The sequence below is a fragment of the Pseudorasbora parva genome, chromosome 3 (assembly GCF_024679245.1).
Source record: "Pseudorasbora parva isolate DD20220531a chromosome 3, ASM2467924v1, whole genome shotgun sequence".
Lineage (NCBI taxonomy): Eukaryota > Metazoa > Chordata > Actinopteri > Cypriniformes > Gobionidae > Pseudorasbora > Pseudorasbora parva.
This window is the reverse complement of record NC_090174.1, coordinates 9,098,962-9,116,455: the sequence shown is the minus strand read 5'-3', so window position 1 is coordinate 9,116,455 and position 17,494 is coordinate 9,098,962. Positions and strand designations below refer to the sequence as shown.

Below are 17,494 nucleotides of genomic sequence, written 5' to 3'. Positions count from 1 at the left end.
TATGGTTTTAAAAGTCCATAAAAGTGCATCTATCCCTCATAAAAGATATATGAGGATCCGGGGGGTTAATAAAGGCCTTTTGAAGTGAAGGCATGCGCTTGACAAAATTATCCATATTTAAAACTTTATAAACTAAAATTACTAGCTTCCTACAGACGGCTGTTAACTGCCATTATAAAGCTTGGAAGAGCTAGGACAGTTTTAATACAACTCCCAATGGTATCCGTCTGAATGAAGAATGTCATCTACACCTAGGATGGCTTGAGGGTGAGTTAATCATGGGATAGTTTTCAATTTTGGGTGAACAATCCCTTTAAGAAAAGTGTTGAGTGAATTAGTTATTCAAAATGTAGGCTTGGATCTGAAAGTATTCACTATGCCACGACTAAGATAGGGAATACTTTTTCCGGATCCAAGCCTCCATTTTTTCAGTTGAGAATAATATCAACAGCCATTTATGAGCACTATTTATTCACATCACACGTAAGCTAATTTAACACTAAAACATTACAATTTACTCTACAGTCTCTAAAGCCGGGTGCACACTGTGCGATTTTGGCCACGATTTGACCGTCTGAGACAAATTTTGCAAATCCTAAAAGATTCCTCTGATCCTAGGCTAAAATCTGACGTCTTGTGTCGTTAGTTTGACATGTTCACCGGCAGCCAATTAATGAGCGCTGCGATCAAATTTTACCTCAGACGAAATTCTGGCAGTGTCAGAAGATTTGGCACACAATCCTGCAGTGTGACTTCTCCTACGACGACAGTCAAATATCTCAGTTTTTCAAGACAAACTATGACCAAAACGAGAGCTAGAGATTTCTTTGTAGCCAGCATTTCAGTCCCGCGTGTAATGCAGCTCACTGTCACCAAACGCGTCATTCATTGCTGATATTAAACTCCAGACGAGTTTTCTTGCGCGCCGTTTTTAGCGCGCCTTCACTATCGTGCAGTCTGACATTAATGCCAACTGAGATCTTACAGTGTGACATAGCTTACATCGGGGATCATGTTTGTACAGTCTGACAAGGAACATTCGCAAAGGATTTTGAAAAATCGCACAGTGTGCAGGACCCATAAGCTCATGGCGTCCCGGACACCAGTATTTTAAAGATTTATAAAACATGCTAGTGCCTGAACCCGTAAACTTGAAAAAAAAAAGCTCAGCTCACATGTACTGCAACTTCTTTTTAAAAGCAAAGAACGAAAACTTTGATATGAATATATCAGGCTCTTAATGCTGAATGTAATGACGTTTTGACCCTAGCAAATTCTTTAAGTGGAGATGGAACAAAAATCCAGTACTCAAAATGGACTTTAGTATACAGGAAGTGGAATGGATTGGATTGTCAAACAAATTGCCAGTAATTCCACCCAATTTACACCTAGTCCAAACTCGTGGCTTAACACGGGCACAAAGCTTTGTATATAATGCAATGAATATGCTCCTGCTGAGTCATTAAATGATTCATTCCAATAAAATGCCAGTGAGTTCCTCATCTCTCTGTCAAGGAGACGATGTTCAGAGTCGAGGAATGTTAAACATTTAACAGTCTGCAGAACCATCTGACTGCTCAAGGTCATGAGAGCGTTTCAAAGAGATGAACACCGCAGACTCAGCACCCTAAGGGATGCATTTTTATACTTGCAGTCTCAGTGGCCTCTTTAGCTAGATTTACATTGACATTTAGAATGTCAGGGGCACTGAGCTGTGTCTAAATTTGAATCACACTATGAATCAGAAGACATCAACTGTTTTGTAATTCGTTGCAAAATATTTGCATTTGGCAAAACCTTCCATTTCTCCCAAACACTAAACCATGTCTGTTGGACTTTATGGCTCAGCTTGAGATTTGTGTCCTGCTGAGTATGAAGCTGTAAGGCTTTTTAATCATCCCATTTTCTTGCCATCAAAATCAAGGTGAGCGTATGGCTGAAGGTTAGTAAGAGGAATGTGGGCTTAGAGAAAGAATCTACGTAGCTTTAGTCATCATGGAATCAGGCTTGACACCTTTACTTTCTAAAGGCATTTTAATAGTATTAGTTAATGTGCACAATGAATCTGTGAACTTCATTCCAAATGAAAATACATATTTGTCTTTCTTCAAAATGTAGGCTGATATCACCAAAGCACTCTTATTTTTTCAAATACCTGTTTTATAAAGAATTTTCAGTATCCAAATAATACCACTAGATAAAATAGCCTTGCCCTGCTCTTCCCTATTGATGATCATGTTTTCAGTTAGAAGTAGTTAACACTGGAACAAATGCATTGTCTGCCTCATTCTGTGATAAGAAGCCACATCAGCCAACAGACACTCGACTGACGATATGAAGTGAGTTAAAACGTGTTATTAAACATTGTATTAAAAGTTTATGAATGCTTCACATCACTAGTTTGTGAAGATGTTTGACACGTGTTGCTTTTTCAAATGCACGTTTTAAGCGACTTGACTTAACAGCCTTTACACTCTTACAATCGCACCTAAATCACGATTGCGGTTCGATTTCGATTATCATGCAGCCCTACTACATGTCATAATAGATAGTCATTGCATGTGTCGGAATTTGCCTACCTATTTGCAGTAATGACATGCAATCAGGCGTCATTGGACAAGCAGATCCGTTTCCTCGCTATAGATGTGTTCAGTCATTCCGCTTCCACCATGTAAATAACGAATCCGCCATGGTGTAAGCGCAACTGGCTTTTAAAGGGAATGGGAGATCAGACTTTTATTGCACGTTACACCCAAAACAAACCCATGACTCATTAAGAGAATAGAGACAACCCTTTTAGACCATGCGAGCTGACCATTTTTTCTGTCGTTAAATTTGCAAAAGTGGATCCAGACATGCCGCACTTCAGACTATGCACTTAGTTCGTTAAAATAGGGCCCTTCATGTTCAAAATCATCATCATGTTTAGAAAGTCTTGTGGATTTATGGATTTTTTCAGTATTTCAGGATGGTCAACCACTATTTTTTCTTAAATTCCACAACTTCTGCTAATGCACACACCTCTTACTTCCTGCAGAGAAGCCTCTGTCTCAGACAACAGCTGTATTAAATGGCAGGGGGTGTCTCATAGATTACATTTTGAGGTTGCTTTTAGAAAAAAGGTCAAAATAGCCGGCTTTAATGGTTGTTTGTGTCATCACTTCCTTTGTAAACAGGAAATCTTTGTTATTAATGGATCCTTTCCATCTCTCTCTGTCTCTTTCATGTTGTCTGTGGGCCTGGAAATGTCTCTTCTGTTACCTGTTGTAGCTCGGGGGAGATCTGGGAGGAGGTGTTGGGGGCAGTCCTGCAGTAAGTGAGCTCCTTTTTCCCCGCTCGTCCTCACTCAGCATGATGTACACTATTCATTTAATTAATAATAGCCTGTAAAGAATACACACATAGCTGTGTCCTGCTCTGCTTCTTTCTCTTGCATGCACAAAAGTTCATTCTGCTTTAAGAAGATAAGATGTTTAACTTCTCTAAAAGATGTCTTTGAAGTACTGAAGGGTCATTCTGTGTTTTTTTACAAACCTCTCAACTAAAGAAAACACTTTTTTTCATGAAAGAAACATAAATAGTGATGAAAGCCAAAATATTTAATGCCATGTTTGATGAATGTTTACTGAGTGATCCATTATGTTGTATAGAGCGGTTAAAATGATGATTTTCATTGATTTGGAGCCAAAATACAAGAGGGGGGAAATTACTCTCTTTCAGCTGTAAACTAAGTTGATTTTTGACCACTAAAAATGTGTACAGTTTACTCATGGACCCACATTGCCTTCCCGTATTTCTGGGATTGAAGCATATAGAGCCTTAAGAATAAAAATATCAAAAGAAAAGTTTTAAGAACAGGAATCGGTATCGCTTTATTTAAAGCCTTAATTTATAATGCATTATAAAGGTATTCATAATGTATGTTATAATGCAATATATCTATTCATAAATTGTTGTAAGCAAATGCATTATAATATTCACAGATTCCTTGTTACATCTGAAATTTGTTGTTTGTTGTGTTTTAATGCATTATACTTTCTAAGGTGTATTATAATGGTTTATAACGGTTGTTACAATTATTCTTGAGATCGTACAATGCATTATAAAGTGCATTACAAGGCATAAATAATGTATTAATACTTTTGCAATGCGTTATACATAAAGTAAAGTGCTACTCAATATCTTTAATACTTTATTTGCAGGCATGCAAAGATTTGGAAGACCATTTTTAAATGGTCACCATTGTCATATAATACAATTGCTCAAAAAAATCAGTCAGCCAATTTTACAAATAGACTTCCCAATCTCTTTGTAATAATAAAGAATGATGCTTCCATTAATTTGCTTAAATCCAGCATTATCCAGTAAATATTTATCCATGGCATTTAATATTTTGTCTTTCTTCTTCATTTATGTGTTTTCTACCAGAATCAAAAATTTGTTCCAGGTATCTCTTGTTGTATTGACACGGAATGACCCTGGAGATTTTTGGTACCTATATTTCTTCTTCGTATCTTTTACTGATCTTATGTAGTTTGTCCCTAATATCAAAATACAGTTAATTTTCCTCAAATTCTGCACTACTGGTATTACCTATATGCAGAACTCCTGTTACGTAAGGGATAATGTACACCCAGCCGGTTGTTATCGCAGAATAAACCCCGACAGAGTGATCAGGACCCCGACGCGAAGCGGTCTTGCATCACTCTGAAGGGGTTTATTCTGCGATTAAAAACCGGCTGGGTCTACATTATCCCGCTTATTACACGGCTACTAGTCTCAAATAAATAATTATTAGACACAAAATATTGTCTCGAGATTAAATATTTTATTAGCTCTTACACAAAGCTTCCGCGAAGGAAAACAGTTCCAACCTGCTTTAAGCCTTGCTAAATGTTGAAAAGGAATGCTGAAAGGGTTAGTTCACCCAAAAATGAAACCAAGCCTATGATTTACTCACCCTCAAGTTATCGTTGGTGTATATGACATTCTTCTTTCAGACAAATACAATCGGAGTTATATTTAAAAAGTCCATGCTAACGTTAATCCAAGCAGTAGTTGGAGCTGTGTTTGAAGTCCATAAAAAATGCAGCTGTCCGCCAAATAACGTGCTCCACACGACTCCGATGGGTTAATAGAGCCTTCTGATTCGAATCGATGCGTTTGTGTAAGAAAAATATCTATATTTAAAACTTTATAAAGGAAACCTGCCTTGATGTCTTCCATTGTAACCCACGACTGTTTAAGCTACTAGATGGCGCCAGCGTTAAGCATAGAAGTAGTACCGGTCAAGATAACTCGTAGTACCCATATGAGCAGGTGTTATCTGGAAATAACGTACCGCTGGAATGCGCGATTGACCAATCAGAATCAAGTATTTCACAGAGCCGTGTAATAATGTTGTTTATAGGGTTACATGAACACCTGCAGGAGTAGATTAAACCCTTTGACACTCCTAAGTCTTAAAATCTCTATGTGTGTGTTTCGCAGGTGGGCCAAAACTTCATCCCGTCATCGGTGCCCAACACTTTTGCGCCGTCTCCTACACCCGCTGCTCTCAGCAGTGGGCTCAATGACCTGTTTGAGTTGTCCTCAGGAATGTCCACTGCTACAGGAGGATATGTCACACCTAAAACTGTGAGTACTACTCGCCTCTTATCTTTAAACAATAATCCCATGTTTCTGATCTTTAAGCAGCCAGCCAACCAATGAAAATGGACAGAACCTTTTCAAATTCACCAAATTCCACATATTGAGAAGTTTGCGCAGTCAAGGTCAGGCCAGAGGAGATGTTGCTTGATAAGTGATTCACCGATTCTGAAACACAGAAAACAAGACCTTGAAGTGTTTACCTTAAAGGGGTGGTTGATTATGTTTTCACTTTTTAAACTTAAGTTAGTATGTAATGTTGCTGTTTGAGCATAAACAACATCTGCAAAGTTACGACCCTCAAAGTTCAAAGCAAAGGGAGATATTTTCTTTTACAGAAATCACTTTTTAAGGACTACAACAAAAGGCGGTAGGGACTACACAAGCTTCCTTCTGGGTTAGTGACATACCAACCCTGATATTTACATAAACACTTCCCCCGAGAACATGCAACAAAGGGGGTCAGGCTGTGTTGAGAATTTATTGATTATCATGATAGAATATGCTAATCAATGACTTGATGATAATTAACTCCACATCAGCTACAACTATCCATTCAGGAACATCTTGTTGCACTCTTCTTCTTGAGTCTACATCAGGGGTCGCCAACTGGCGGACTCCGGTCCGGATCCGGACTGCGAGATGCATCCATCCGGACCGCGAAGCCTTTTGACACACTGAAATAACTAAATGCCTAATGCGATTTAAAATAAATAAATAAATAATCACATTTATATCAGACAGCTCAGTAGAACCGTTTTTCCTATGTTGCCACGGTTGCGTTGACAGTTAAAGGGGTCGCACACCGGACTGAAGCTCATGGGCGCGTCTCAGGATCTCACAGCGGACGCACACATTACGCGCAAGCTCAGTTTTGAATCGACTCCTGACAGAAGAACTTCACGATGAGTGTATCTCTTGTAGCACAGGGTGAAATCAGTATGTACATGGAGGATTTGAGGGAAATATAATATAAATGTAATACATCGTGCAGCTCTTCTGTCAGAAGTCGATTCAAAACTGAGCTTGCGCGTATGTGAGCATCCAGTGTGAGATCCTGAGACGCGCCCATGAGCTTCAGTCCGGTGTGCGGCTACGTTACTATGCTCACTACATGTTTAGACGCGCAGTGAAGAGACTGAAGAAAACGGCGCGCAAAACAGAGGCTGAATCAGAAATTGGCCCCTTAACCCTCATCCACTATTCCCTACGTTAGTCCACTATTACAGTTCACTTGAAGGAGTGAATGAAAACGAGTGCGTGAAGTCGGACAGCTGTTGTGTGTACATCGGCTGTACACTCGTTATTGCGGTGCAACATGCGAGTACACTCAAACATGTCCACTGTGGTTTCGGACGCCACTACAAATGGCTGTCCCCTCAAATAATGCCCTATTTAGGGTATAGGGGCGATTTCTGATTCAGCCATACACATTTTAAAGACCCCTTTATCCTCAGCAGTCTGAGGTAAGGGCGCAGAAAATAAATGAGCCAATTTCTCTGATTTTTTACCAGTGCAATTTGAAGCACAGAGAGAGCAGTGCTGAAGATAGTCTCTACCTAACTAAATGTAGGCTATACATGTGAATGAACATAAAATTATGTTATGAGATTTCTGTTTTGTTTTTTAACCAGGAGGGTTTGTGTTCATTGATTGTTACTGTTTATCTCAGTTCAGCAGAAAAAGCACTTTAGTTGCTAGTAATGTTGAAATGAATGTATTTTCAGTGCAGATTTACAGATGAAGGCATTTTTTCACTCATCATATTTTTGTCAGACATGGCTACTGGTTGAATTAGATATTTTGTACCAATGCAAACAGAATAACCTCAAAATTAAATACATTTTTTGAAGGATTACCTATGTTTGCTTTAAAAAAATGAAAAGACATACTTTATCTATATGAGAACATATTATATTTTGTTCAATAAAGACATTTTAATCTACACTAATTTCTTTAGTCTGGCAAAAAGACATCGATTCATGTTTTTAGGTATATAACTGTCCGGACCTCGGCCGGTGAGAAGGTTTTTTTTCTGGACCCCAAGCTATTTTAGTTGAAGACCCCTGGTCTACATCATTGTCAGACTCTGGTTTGAACATAAAAGGCTCAACAGTTTTATTGCCTGTCTGCATGAGGTAATCAGATTCAGAGCTGCTATCTTGTTCTTGAAGCTCTGCCCCATGAGTAGCAGCTCATTTGCATTTAAAGGGACAAACAAACAAATTGCATGTTTTGGCCCACCCTAAAAAGTGACAATGCTATAAAAAATTATCTGTGTGGTATTTTGAGATAAAGCTTCAAATACACACTCAGGGGACATCAGAGTCTTATTTTACATCTTGTAAAAAGGGCCAACCACCCCTTTAACAATCAACTGGACACAATAAGACACAAACATAATTTCAAATATCTGTAGAAACCATGGAAAAACCAAAGACATTTAAAATGCAATAGTTTAAAATCTTAATATAATATAATATAATATAATACAAACTTAAAATCAAACTTAACTGTAACAAAGTTCAGGGAAGGAGGAGGCGTTAAATGTAACTTTAATCGTAAAATAAACATAAACAACAAAATGAAAGTTGCAGTGTGCAGTGGCCAACTGTGGCATATAATAAAAATAGCAATGTACAATTTCCCGGGCTCCCTTCCCCACCCTGATTCATGCCAAAGTAATTTTTTAACCACATCCATGAACATGATTTCGTTCTAAGTCCCATCAGATTGGTTTCCATTGGCTGTGGAGGTGAAGACGACAATTCCCATGGTTCCACGTTCATGCTCATTTCAGTTTACGGTAGTCATTTATTTGGATCGGTTTCATAGTGCCTTTTGCCGACTGGATTGAACTGAGCTCAACTGGTTTTGACACATCCCAGAATACACTGGTTCATATTTTCCCAGCACTCTTTGCACCCATTTACAATGAAAGGCCTTTTCCTGCGAGTACAAGAAGTGGAGATCATTCTGTTCCCATTCTCCAGCATTAACTTCATGTGCTACATAAATACAGCCATGCAGTACAGCTCCTTGGGGAATTAATTTCTCGGGAATCATTAATAAGAGCTCCATTAGAGCCAGAGTAGGCCAGTATAGTAGGACAGAGCACCATTAGTCCTTATTAGGATACTTTATGATCTACCGTGTGGAGTTATCCAATACCTGAGTGTGTCATACTGCTTATATATGTGTTAATTTGTCTCTCTTTATCTGATTTTGTTTCTTTTTGGATGCCAGCTCAGTTCTTGTAAGCAACAGTGTCTGGGTGAGTGAGTGTAGGTGGTTGTCAGATGTCCTCTATTAAGTGTCCTTCAGTTTAGAATGACTAGTTATCCTCTTAGATAGCGAAAAAGCATTGATTTAATCAGTAGATAAATAGTAAAATGAAGGAGGTACACTGAACACTTATTGGTTTGGCTTTTAAAGGTATGGCTGCCAGCAGTCAAGGCCAAAGGACTGGAGATATCTGGAACGTTCTCTCGGCGTCAGGGGCACATGTACATGGACATGAGTTTCACCAATAAAGCCCTGCAGCACATGACTGACTTTGCCATCCAGTTCAACAAGAACAGGTCTGTCCTTGTGATTACGATACTCATGTGGTATATTTTCCTGTAACCATACTCCAAAATTAAGGTTTTATATTAACTTGTAATAAATGATACCAGTATATTTAGTTATATTTTATTTAATATATACTAAATTATATATAATTATATATTTTGAAGTTAAAATTGTTAAATATACACTACTGGTCAAAAGTTTTTGAATGGTAAGATTTTTGTTTATTTTCTGCTCACCAAGGCTGGATTTATGTTATTTGAAATATTTTAAAAAGCTGTAATATTGTGAAATATTATAAAAATATAAAATAACTGTTTTCTATTTGAATATATTTTAAAATGTAATTTATTCATGTGATGCAAAGCTGAATTTTTAGCATCATTACTCCTGTCTTTAGTGTCTCATGATCCTTCAGAAATCATTTTAAATGAAGATTTACAGCTCATGAAACATTTATTATTATTATCAATGTTGACATTTTTTAGGATTCTTTAATGAATAGAAAGTTCAAAAGAACAGTATTGACCTGAAATATAAAGCTTTTGCAACATTATTAATTTCTTTAAGTTCTTTCCCAAACAATTTAAAAATAAAAACATTTAAATAATAGTACAATGTTTCAAAAGCTTTTTATTTCAGATAAATACTGTTCTTTTGAACTTTCTATTCATCAAAGAATCCTAAAAAAAACTGTTTCAACATTGATAATAATCATAAATGTTTCTTGAGCTGTAAATCATCATCATAGAATGATTTCTGAAGGATCATGGGACAATGAAGACGAGTAATGATGCTGAAAAAATTCAGCTGTCTCATCACATGAATAAAACCCATTAAAATAGATTAAAATATAAAAGTTATTTTAAAATGAAGTCGTGTTTTTTAGAGTACAACATGTTCTTACGGCACATAATAACTTGATAAACTCTTTTCTTCTGACTTGATCTCTTCCGTGCTCTCTAATATCCTGCCTTCACTAACTGCATGTTAATCGGTAACGAATTTAATTGGATGGTAATTTCTTTTTAACCAAAATATACTATGATGAGATTGGCTACCTTTGATTAGGCTATTCTCGCATGGCAGAAGACTACTACTCGCTTTTAGGATCACCTAGCAAAGACAAAATACTTAGGAAAAATAAATATTATAGACATGATTTTTTTAATAGGGCTGAAATACAGGACTGTTTCGGGGAAAATGGGACATCTTGTCACCCTAGCTGTGTGACACCAACCATATCTAGTCTTTTTTTTTCTTCTTGTCTTTAGTTTTGGAGTGATCCCCACCACACCTCTCCCTGTTCACACGCCACTGATGCCCAGCCAGAGCATCGACATCTCCCTCCCTCTCAACACCATCGGACCTGTGATGAAAATGGACCCACTAAACAACCTACAGGTACAAGGCACTACTACCCTTTGCTGCATACTTTCACGCCCCCATACACACCCACACACAGGTCCCTTCTTTGCATTAATCATCCCACAGGAATATGACGTTAATGTTTAAATGACAACCCTGTGTATTCAAACCTCCAAGCTTTCAACTGCACAGCAGGCACGTTTGTCTCTGATTATTTGAGTCAGCTGTCCCCACGTGCTTCATTAGTTACTGAGATCATTTGGGTGAACAGCAGCTGCATAACATTCAATTTTATGCCTTTAAAACACTCTAGATAATGAGTACTTGCCCACGGCATCTAGTCTACTAATGCTGATAATCAATCAGATACAAATGTCATTATGAATCATCATCGTTTCATATGATGTATATCGACATGTTTCTGCCTCATTCGATTTTCTACAGAGTGTCGGTTTATCTTTAGATGGATGTCCAGCTGAGTTTGCTCTGACTGTGTTCCTTCCTCTAGCATGATGTCCCTCCATATTTCCCTCCTCCAGCTCCTTGACACTCATCCTCCGCTCTGTTTCTCTCTTTGCTTCATGTGATCCTTTTTTCTCCTTGTTGTCTGTGTCAAGCATCTGGCTATTCGGTATTAAACCGAGCTGCCTGCAGAGTGTCCATGGCTTGTGTTAATGAGTTCAGCCTTCTAATGAGCTGAAGAGTAAATGAACACCCTTTGAGTGGCCGGGTGACGCTGTGACCTGACCATATCCATGTTAATTAAACGGGTGTTTTTTTTATATCATCCCGTCATGTACTCACACAAACCCATGTAAGTTTCTTTCTTCGGTGGAACACAAAATGAGAAGTTTTGAAGAGTGTACCGACGGCCACCCTTTTCCATAAAATTTAAAGAGGACCTATTATGCTTTTTTTTTACATTTTAATCTTTCTTTAGTGTGTAATGTTGCTTTTTGAGCATGAAAAAGGTCTGCAAAGTTATAGAACATTTAAGTCACTGAGAACAAATACCTCGATTGTAGTCTTGAGTTTTTTTCACAATATTCTTAATTTGAATAATTTCGGCTCACACAAAAAGGGGCAAGCCTTGTTGAGATGCATTAGTAGTGTGTTGAAACTCTAGTAAAGGGCATGGCATTTCCAAAACACGTTCAATGTGGTTGACCAATCACAACACACTGATCCAGCCGACCACTCAGAGCACATTGCGCTTTTCAGGAGGAGGGGCTTCATAGAGACAGGAACTAAACAGAGAGTTGCTGACAGACTGGAAAGAGAGGTGCTGCAACAGTGTCAGATATGAGAAAAATATGTTTGTTGAACATTCAAGTATGAAGACCTTGAAACATCAATCATGACTGAAAAAAGGCATAATAGGTCAATTCACCGTCTATTTTGTAAATGCATGTTATAGATCTTATTGTATAATTAAATTTATACGTTTCTATTTTTTGACCATTAAATGTTGTGTATGCATGAAGAATTTATCAGTCCCATATTATTTATTAGCTAATATTAGAGAGATTTCTTTTTATTCATCGCCAATGTCCAATATTAGATATTTAACTGTGCGTACTAATTTTCTTTTTTTAGTTAATATTACATTAGCCATCATCTTACACTTTAAGTTACTCTTTAAAAATGCTAGTAATTTAATAACACTATTAAATGTAATATGTTTAACGTTGTACATTATAATGTTGTAATGCTTCGATTTACCTGAAACGTTTCAAAATATATTTTTTTTATTAATTTGGACAAAATATTTAATTTTAATATTAGCTTTCTGTCAGTTGTTTGGCAAAACATGATGACATTTTCCCCTAAATGAATTCAGAAAATAGATATACAGTCCCTGACAAAAGTCTTGTCGCTTATCTATTTTCTAGAAATACCTGATATTAACCTGACTTTTGATTAATTCATTGGTGTTAGAAATAGCTCATATGAAAAGCTAAAACCCTCCCAAATTATGTTTAATGCACTGAAATAAATAATTTCATCCTACCCCACATATGCTCAATGATGTTCATGTCTGGTGACTGGGCTGGCCAATCCTGGAGCATCTTGATCTTCTTCGCCTTGAGGAACTTTGATGTGGAGATGGAAGTATGCGATGGAGCACCGTCCTGCTGCAGAATTTGGCCTCTTTTATGGTTGGGAATATAAGAGGTAGCTAAGATTTCTTGGTATTTTAGACTATTGATGTTGCCTTCCACCCTGACACAGGGACTTCAGGTGACCAGGTCTTGTGGAGCTCTGCTGCAGTGGAAAATGGGCTGGCCTTGGATTTTCGAGCCAACAAACGGTCCTCTCGAGCAGTTGTCTTGCGGGGTCTGCCTGACCTGGGCTTGTCAAAAACGTCTCCAGTCTCTTCAAATCTTTTTTTTATCCTCTGTACTTAAAGCTGAGACACATTGAAGGTGTCTGGCACATCAGCAGTGGATCTGGTCTTCAGCCTCTTGATAATCAAAACTTTAGTCTCAGGGTGAATCTTAGGCATGTTTGCAGAGTTCTAGTTGCATTTGATGTGAAGGTCTAGTGTACTGGGGTTCTTTTTATACACACTTGAGACCTAATTGATCCATTATTAGTCACAGGTGTAGCTCATATGACAAGGTGACAACACTTATGTCTTTGCAAAAATTGACTCAATGGGCTTTACCAAGCTGTGAATATTAGAATACTTTTTGAAAGTTTAGTTTTTCACTGAAACATTATCACAAAAGCTGGTGGGACTAAAATGAGCCATTTCTTGTAAAAAAATCTTGATTAGAAATATATTTCAGCGGCACTTTAGGTCAATTTGTACACAAGCGACAAGACTTTTGTCAGGGAATGTACTGCGTGTCTAAAAATAGGGCTCAGTTATGCCGTCATTTATTCATTGGATTCCCATGGCTCTGTTCAGAGTCTAATAATATTTACATGGTGTAAAATATGAAAGAACTCATCACCGGGTCACGACCTTTGACTTCTACCAGCCTTTCTCTTCTGCTTTTGTGCTTTTTTCTTTTCTGTGCAGTTGAAAGCTTTTTCCAGTTGGAATATGAGTATGCTATCAAAATGCAGTCAGGCTGCAGAGGCGTTTTAGTCCCCTTAAATGGTGGAGTGTATTTAAAAGTCTGACCACTCAACCTTCCTCACTGCAGGTGGCTGTGAAAAACAATATTGATGTCTTCTACTTCAGCACGCTGATCCCTCTCAGCGTCTTCTTCGTGGAGGACGGCAAAATGGGTAAAAGCACTCTGCACACATGCTCGCTCTAAAAACAGCACACTGTGAGGTTTTGATTGAGCTCAGTCTTAATAAAAGAGTGGATTGATGAGATGTAGCTAAGATTAAACACACTTTAGATACTGATTGGCCAATCCCATATGATAACCTGTTAACATTTCTTCAACAGAGCGTCAGGTATTCTTGGCCACATGGAAGGACATTCCAAATGAGAATGAGCTGCAGTACCAGATCAAAGAATGCCACTTAAACGCAGGTGAGATGATCTAGTCCTCCACATGCACTAGTCATAACTCAAATTTGTGTATAGGGGTTTTAAAAAGTATGCATCAGTGGTCCTTGAATCCAAGGCATTTAGCAGAGAGGATAGTTTGCAGATAGCTGGGTAACTTCAAAGGTCTCTTTGCTCTGTTTGGAAGAGCACTCAGACATCTTTGTAGTTTGGGCTCTGCCTGTACCCGAACTGGTACCTGATGCAGAATATTGCACACTTGTCCACTTGTATTACACTTGTAACACAAACCAGTCTGTCTAGAAAAATGCGACTTTTCATTTTCTGTCGGTCTTGGTACACAATGTAACTACAGAAGAGTCAAGTTTTAAATAGGAAAAATATCTAAAGTCGTTGGTCATTTTAGAGCGAGATGCTAATGGTCCTATCAGATTCAATGATTTATGCTAAGCTATGCCAAAAGTTCTACCGCTAGATCTGGAGATCGGCAGAATATATTCGAGAACTCTAGGGGAGTTGGAAAATTAGCCTTTTTTTAAACTAGTGGAGTGTTCCTTTAACTATTAACATTTGCCTTAATAAACTAATTTGCCTTTTTAATGCCTATTAAAGGCCCAATATGTAAGATGTTTTTATTAAAATATCCAGAAACCACTAGAACAATGTTATATATCTTGTGTACTTGCATTATCCCAGATGTTTCCAAGAATGTTTGAATCCAGACAACACGGACCTTGTCCATCCTTCACTTATCAGTGACACCATACCTGCGATTTACGGTTTTGTTTTGTGGAAACCATGTAAACACCAAAGATGCTAATGATTGTTATACACTTAGCACAATTAGTCCTGTTGTATAAATCTTGTTTTCTTGATTTACCCCAATTACCATGTTTTACCATGCCTAATATCATTACCCCTTACTGCAGTGAGCAACAAGTGTCACTTGTAGCCGCCAACATGACTTCCAACACACTCAAATAATTTGTCTAACATGATAAAACGCATGACTGGAAAAAGCAGAAGCGGCTTTCTGCAGTATAATAAAAGCTCTGTGAAATGCAGGCGTCATTAAGCTACACCTTTGTTTTGAATAAACTACATCTAGTGATTTAAAAGTTCAATTATTCTATACTAAATTATAAAGTGCATCATGAGATATCAAATTAGATTAGGGCTGCAACGATTCATCGAGTAACTCGAGTTAATCGAATCAAAAAAATCCTCGAGGCAAAATCATCTGCCTCGACGCTTCGCTTAGTCCATTTAACTACACACAGATATTGGAGAAAGACATTTTTTGTGTAAGGACTCGGAGTATGAGCGGATTGCGGTTATATCCGCGGTTCAGGTGCGTAAACATCCCAAACATTGCAGGTGGATGAGAGAAATCGTTAATATGTTGATTTTAATAAAGACGCGGAACTCTCATATCACGCTAAAACACAATGAATGCGTGTCGTTCTTTAACTTTCGTTTTCAGCTCATGTCGAGATCCAAAGACCGCAATGCGAGAGAGAGAGAGCGAGAGAGAGAGAGAGAGCGGGCGGGCATCAGCACTGGTAATATCATTTAATATCGCTGTTTTTAAATGAAGAAAACTGTGTGTTGAGCTTCAGGATGCGACGCTGAACATTTAAGTTTCATTTGCGGCAGTTCACGCGTCAGCTGAGGAGATACGAGCAACTCCAAACACATGAACTCGATGGAGTTTGCAGCTTTGCACATGGATCACCGTCATTGTGATGTGTGTGAAATCTTTAATGAGACTTTATATATCCTACTTGATAATATCTTCGAAATGCACCATTAGATGTTCTCAATACTAGGCGCAACAAATATCAGAACAAGCTGTAACGCGCGCGCGCGTGTGTGTGTGTGATTAGCAGCGCTCGTGCTTTCAGAGCTCAGAGCTGCGTGCTTTCATTGATTTGTGTAATTTAAATATCACACTTTAATCATATTTATAGCTACTAACTTAAAGCAAGCTGTGTTACAATGATGAATGATTAGCTCAAAAGATATCTCGCGTTTGATCACGTTCTAGCGGTTATTCCTCCGTGTGATGTATAGGTTGTCGACCCTGGTTTATGTAAATGTAATTTTGCCAAAATAATTTTTTTTGTTTTGTTTAGCAACCTACTTCAGTGTAGCTAATATGTGACGATAGCATCGCGCTTAACACGGAGGATTTGAAGTTGTGACGATCGGGTGCGGGTGGATGGTTTGCTTCTAACAGCTGATTCGGTGACGATAGAGCTGATCCGCACATCTCTTATTCCAAGTTAACCTGTCCAATATGTTTTGCTCCAGTAAAGGAGTAAATAAGACAGTAAATGCTTATGTCATGCCTGAGCTGAAGCTGATACATGAAAGTTAAGTTGCACAACATAAATACAATGTTTAGTTATTTATATTATTTATAGAATATTTATAGAATATTAGAATATTTATATTATATAGAATTTATAGAATATTTATATTATTTATATTGGCATTATTGTTATTTATATTACTACTATTTAGATTTATTGGTTGTAGGTTTAGTTTTAGATTGAACTATGTTTACCTTTTTAAAGTAATTTGAAATAGATTTTTATTTAATATAATATGGCAATTGTATGCATTAAAATTGTTTAGTTTCACAGTTATTAATGTATGCAATTTCAGCAATAAAACTTAATTTTTCTAAAAAGAAGACAAATTAGATGTTAATTTTAAGATACCCGTCTTATTGTCTCTTATTGCTCTTTAATAAAGAAAAAGTAATTATTATCCGATTAATCGATTAATCGATCGATTAAGTGGTAGATTAATCGATTACAAAAAGAATCGATAGCTGCAGCCCTAAATTAGATCATGATTTGATTTTGTGTATATATATATATATATATATATATATGCGGAATACACCGCTGTATTCCGCAAACAAACAAAAAACGTGTGTAGTTTTTAAAACAGCCATTCGTTTTTTGTAATCTCAATGTTGTTCATCACAGCACCAAATACTTAATACTTAAAGACTTAATAGGCTTTTTATTTTCAAACAAACATTTTTATGTTTTAATCTGGACTACAACATGCCCTAATGATTAGAACTGTTCTAATTATTTGTTATTGTTCAGTAAAACTTTGAGACATACGACTTAATTATTACCAAATTGACAATGAAAAATACTTATTTTAATTATTCTAAGTAATGTTAATTTCTTAGTTACTGTTTAATAACATTACAATCAAAATCAAAATAACTTTTTTAATGGACCTAAGATGAAGCTAACAATGATCTGTATTTCCTAACTAACATTACCAAAAACATTATACTTTCTGTACCAAATGTAGCTATTGCTCAATCTTAATTAATGCATTAATGAGACCTTATTGTAATTTGTTAGCCTACCTGTTGTTCTTTATAGCCTAATTCTTTTGCACTTT

General features: G+C 37.2%; 1 protein-coding gene across 1 annotated transcript in view; it reads left to right on the top strand.

Annotated features, from left to right (window-relative positions):
• ap2b1 (adaptor related protein complex 2 subunit beta 1) overlaps positions 1-17,494 on the top strand; it is a 66,231-nt gene that overhangs the window by 29,776 nt on the left and 18,961 nt on the right. The window contains exons 15-20 of the mRNA XM_067437763.1: positions 3,271-3,312; positions 5,491-5,637; positions 9,085-9,230; positions 10,494-10,623; positions 13,743-13,827; positions 13,997-14,083. Of these exons, the coding sequence (XP_067293864.1) occupies positions 3,271-3,312; positions 5,491-5,637; positions 9,085-9,230; positions 10,494-10,623; positions 13,743-13,827; positions 13,997-14,083 (637 nt within the window). The remainder of the gene's footprint in view (positions 1-3,270; positions 3,313-5,490; positions 5,638-9,084; positions 9,231-10,493; positions 10,624-13,742; positions 13,828-13,996; positions 14,084-17,494) is intronic.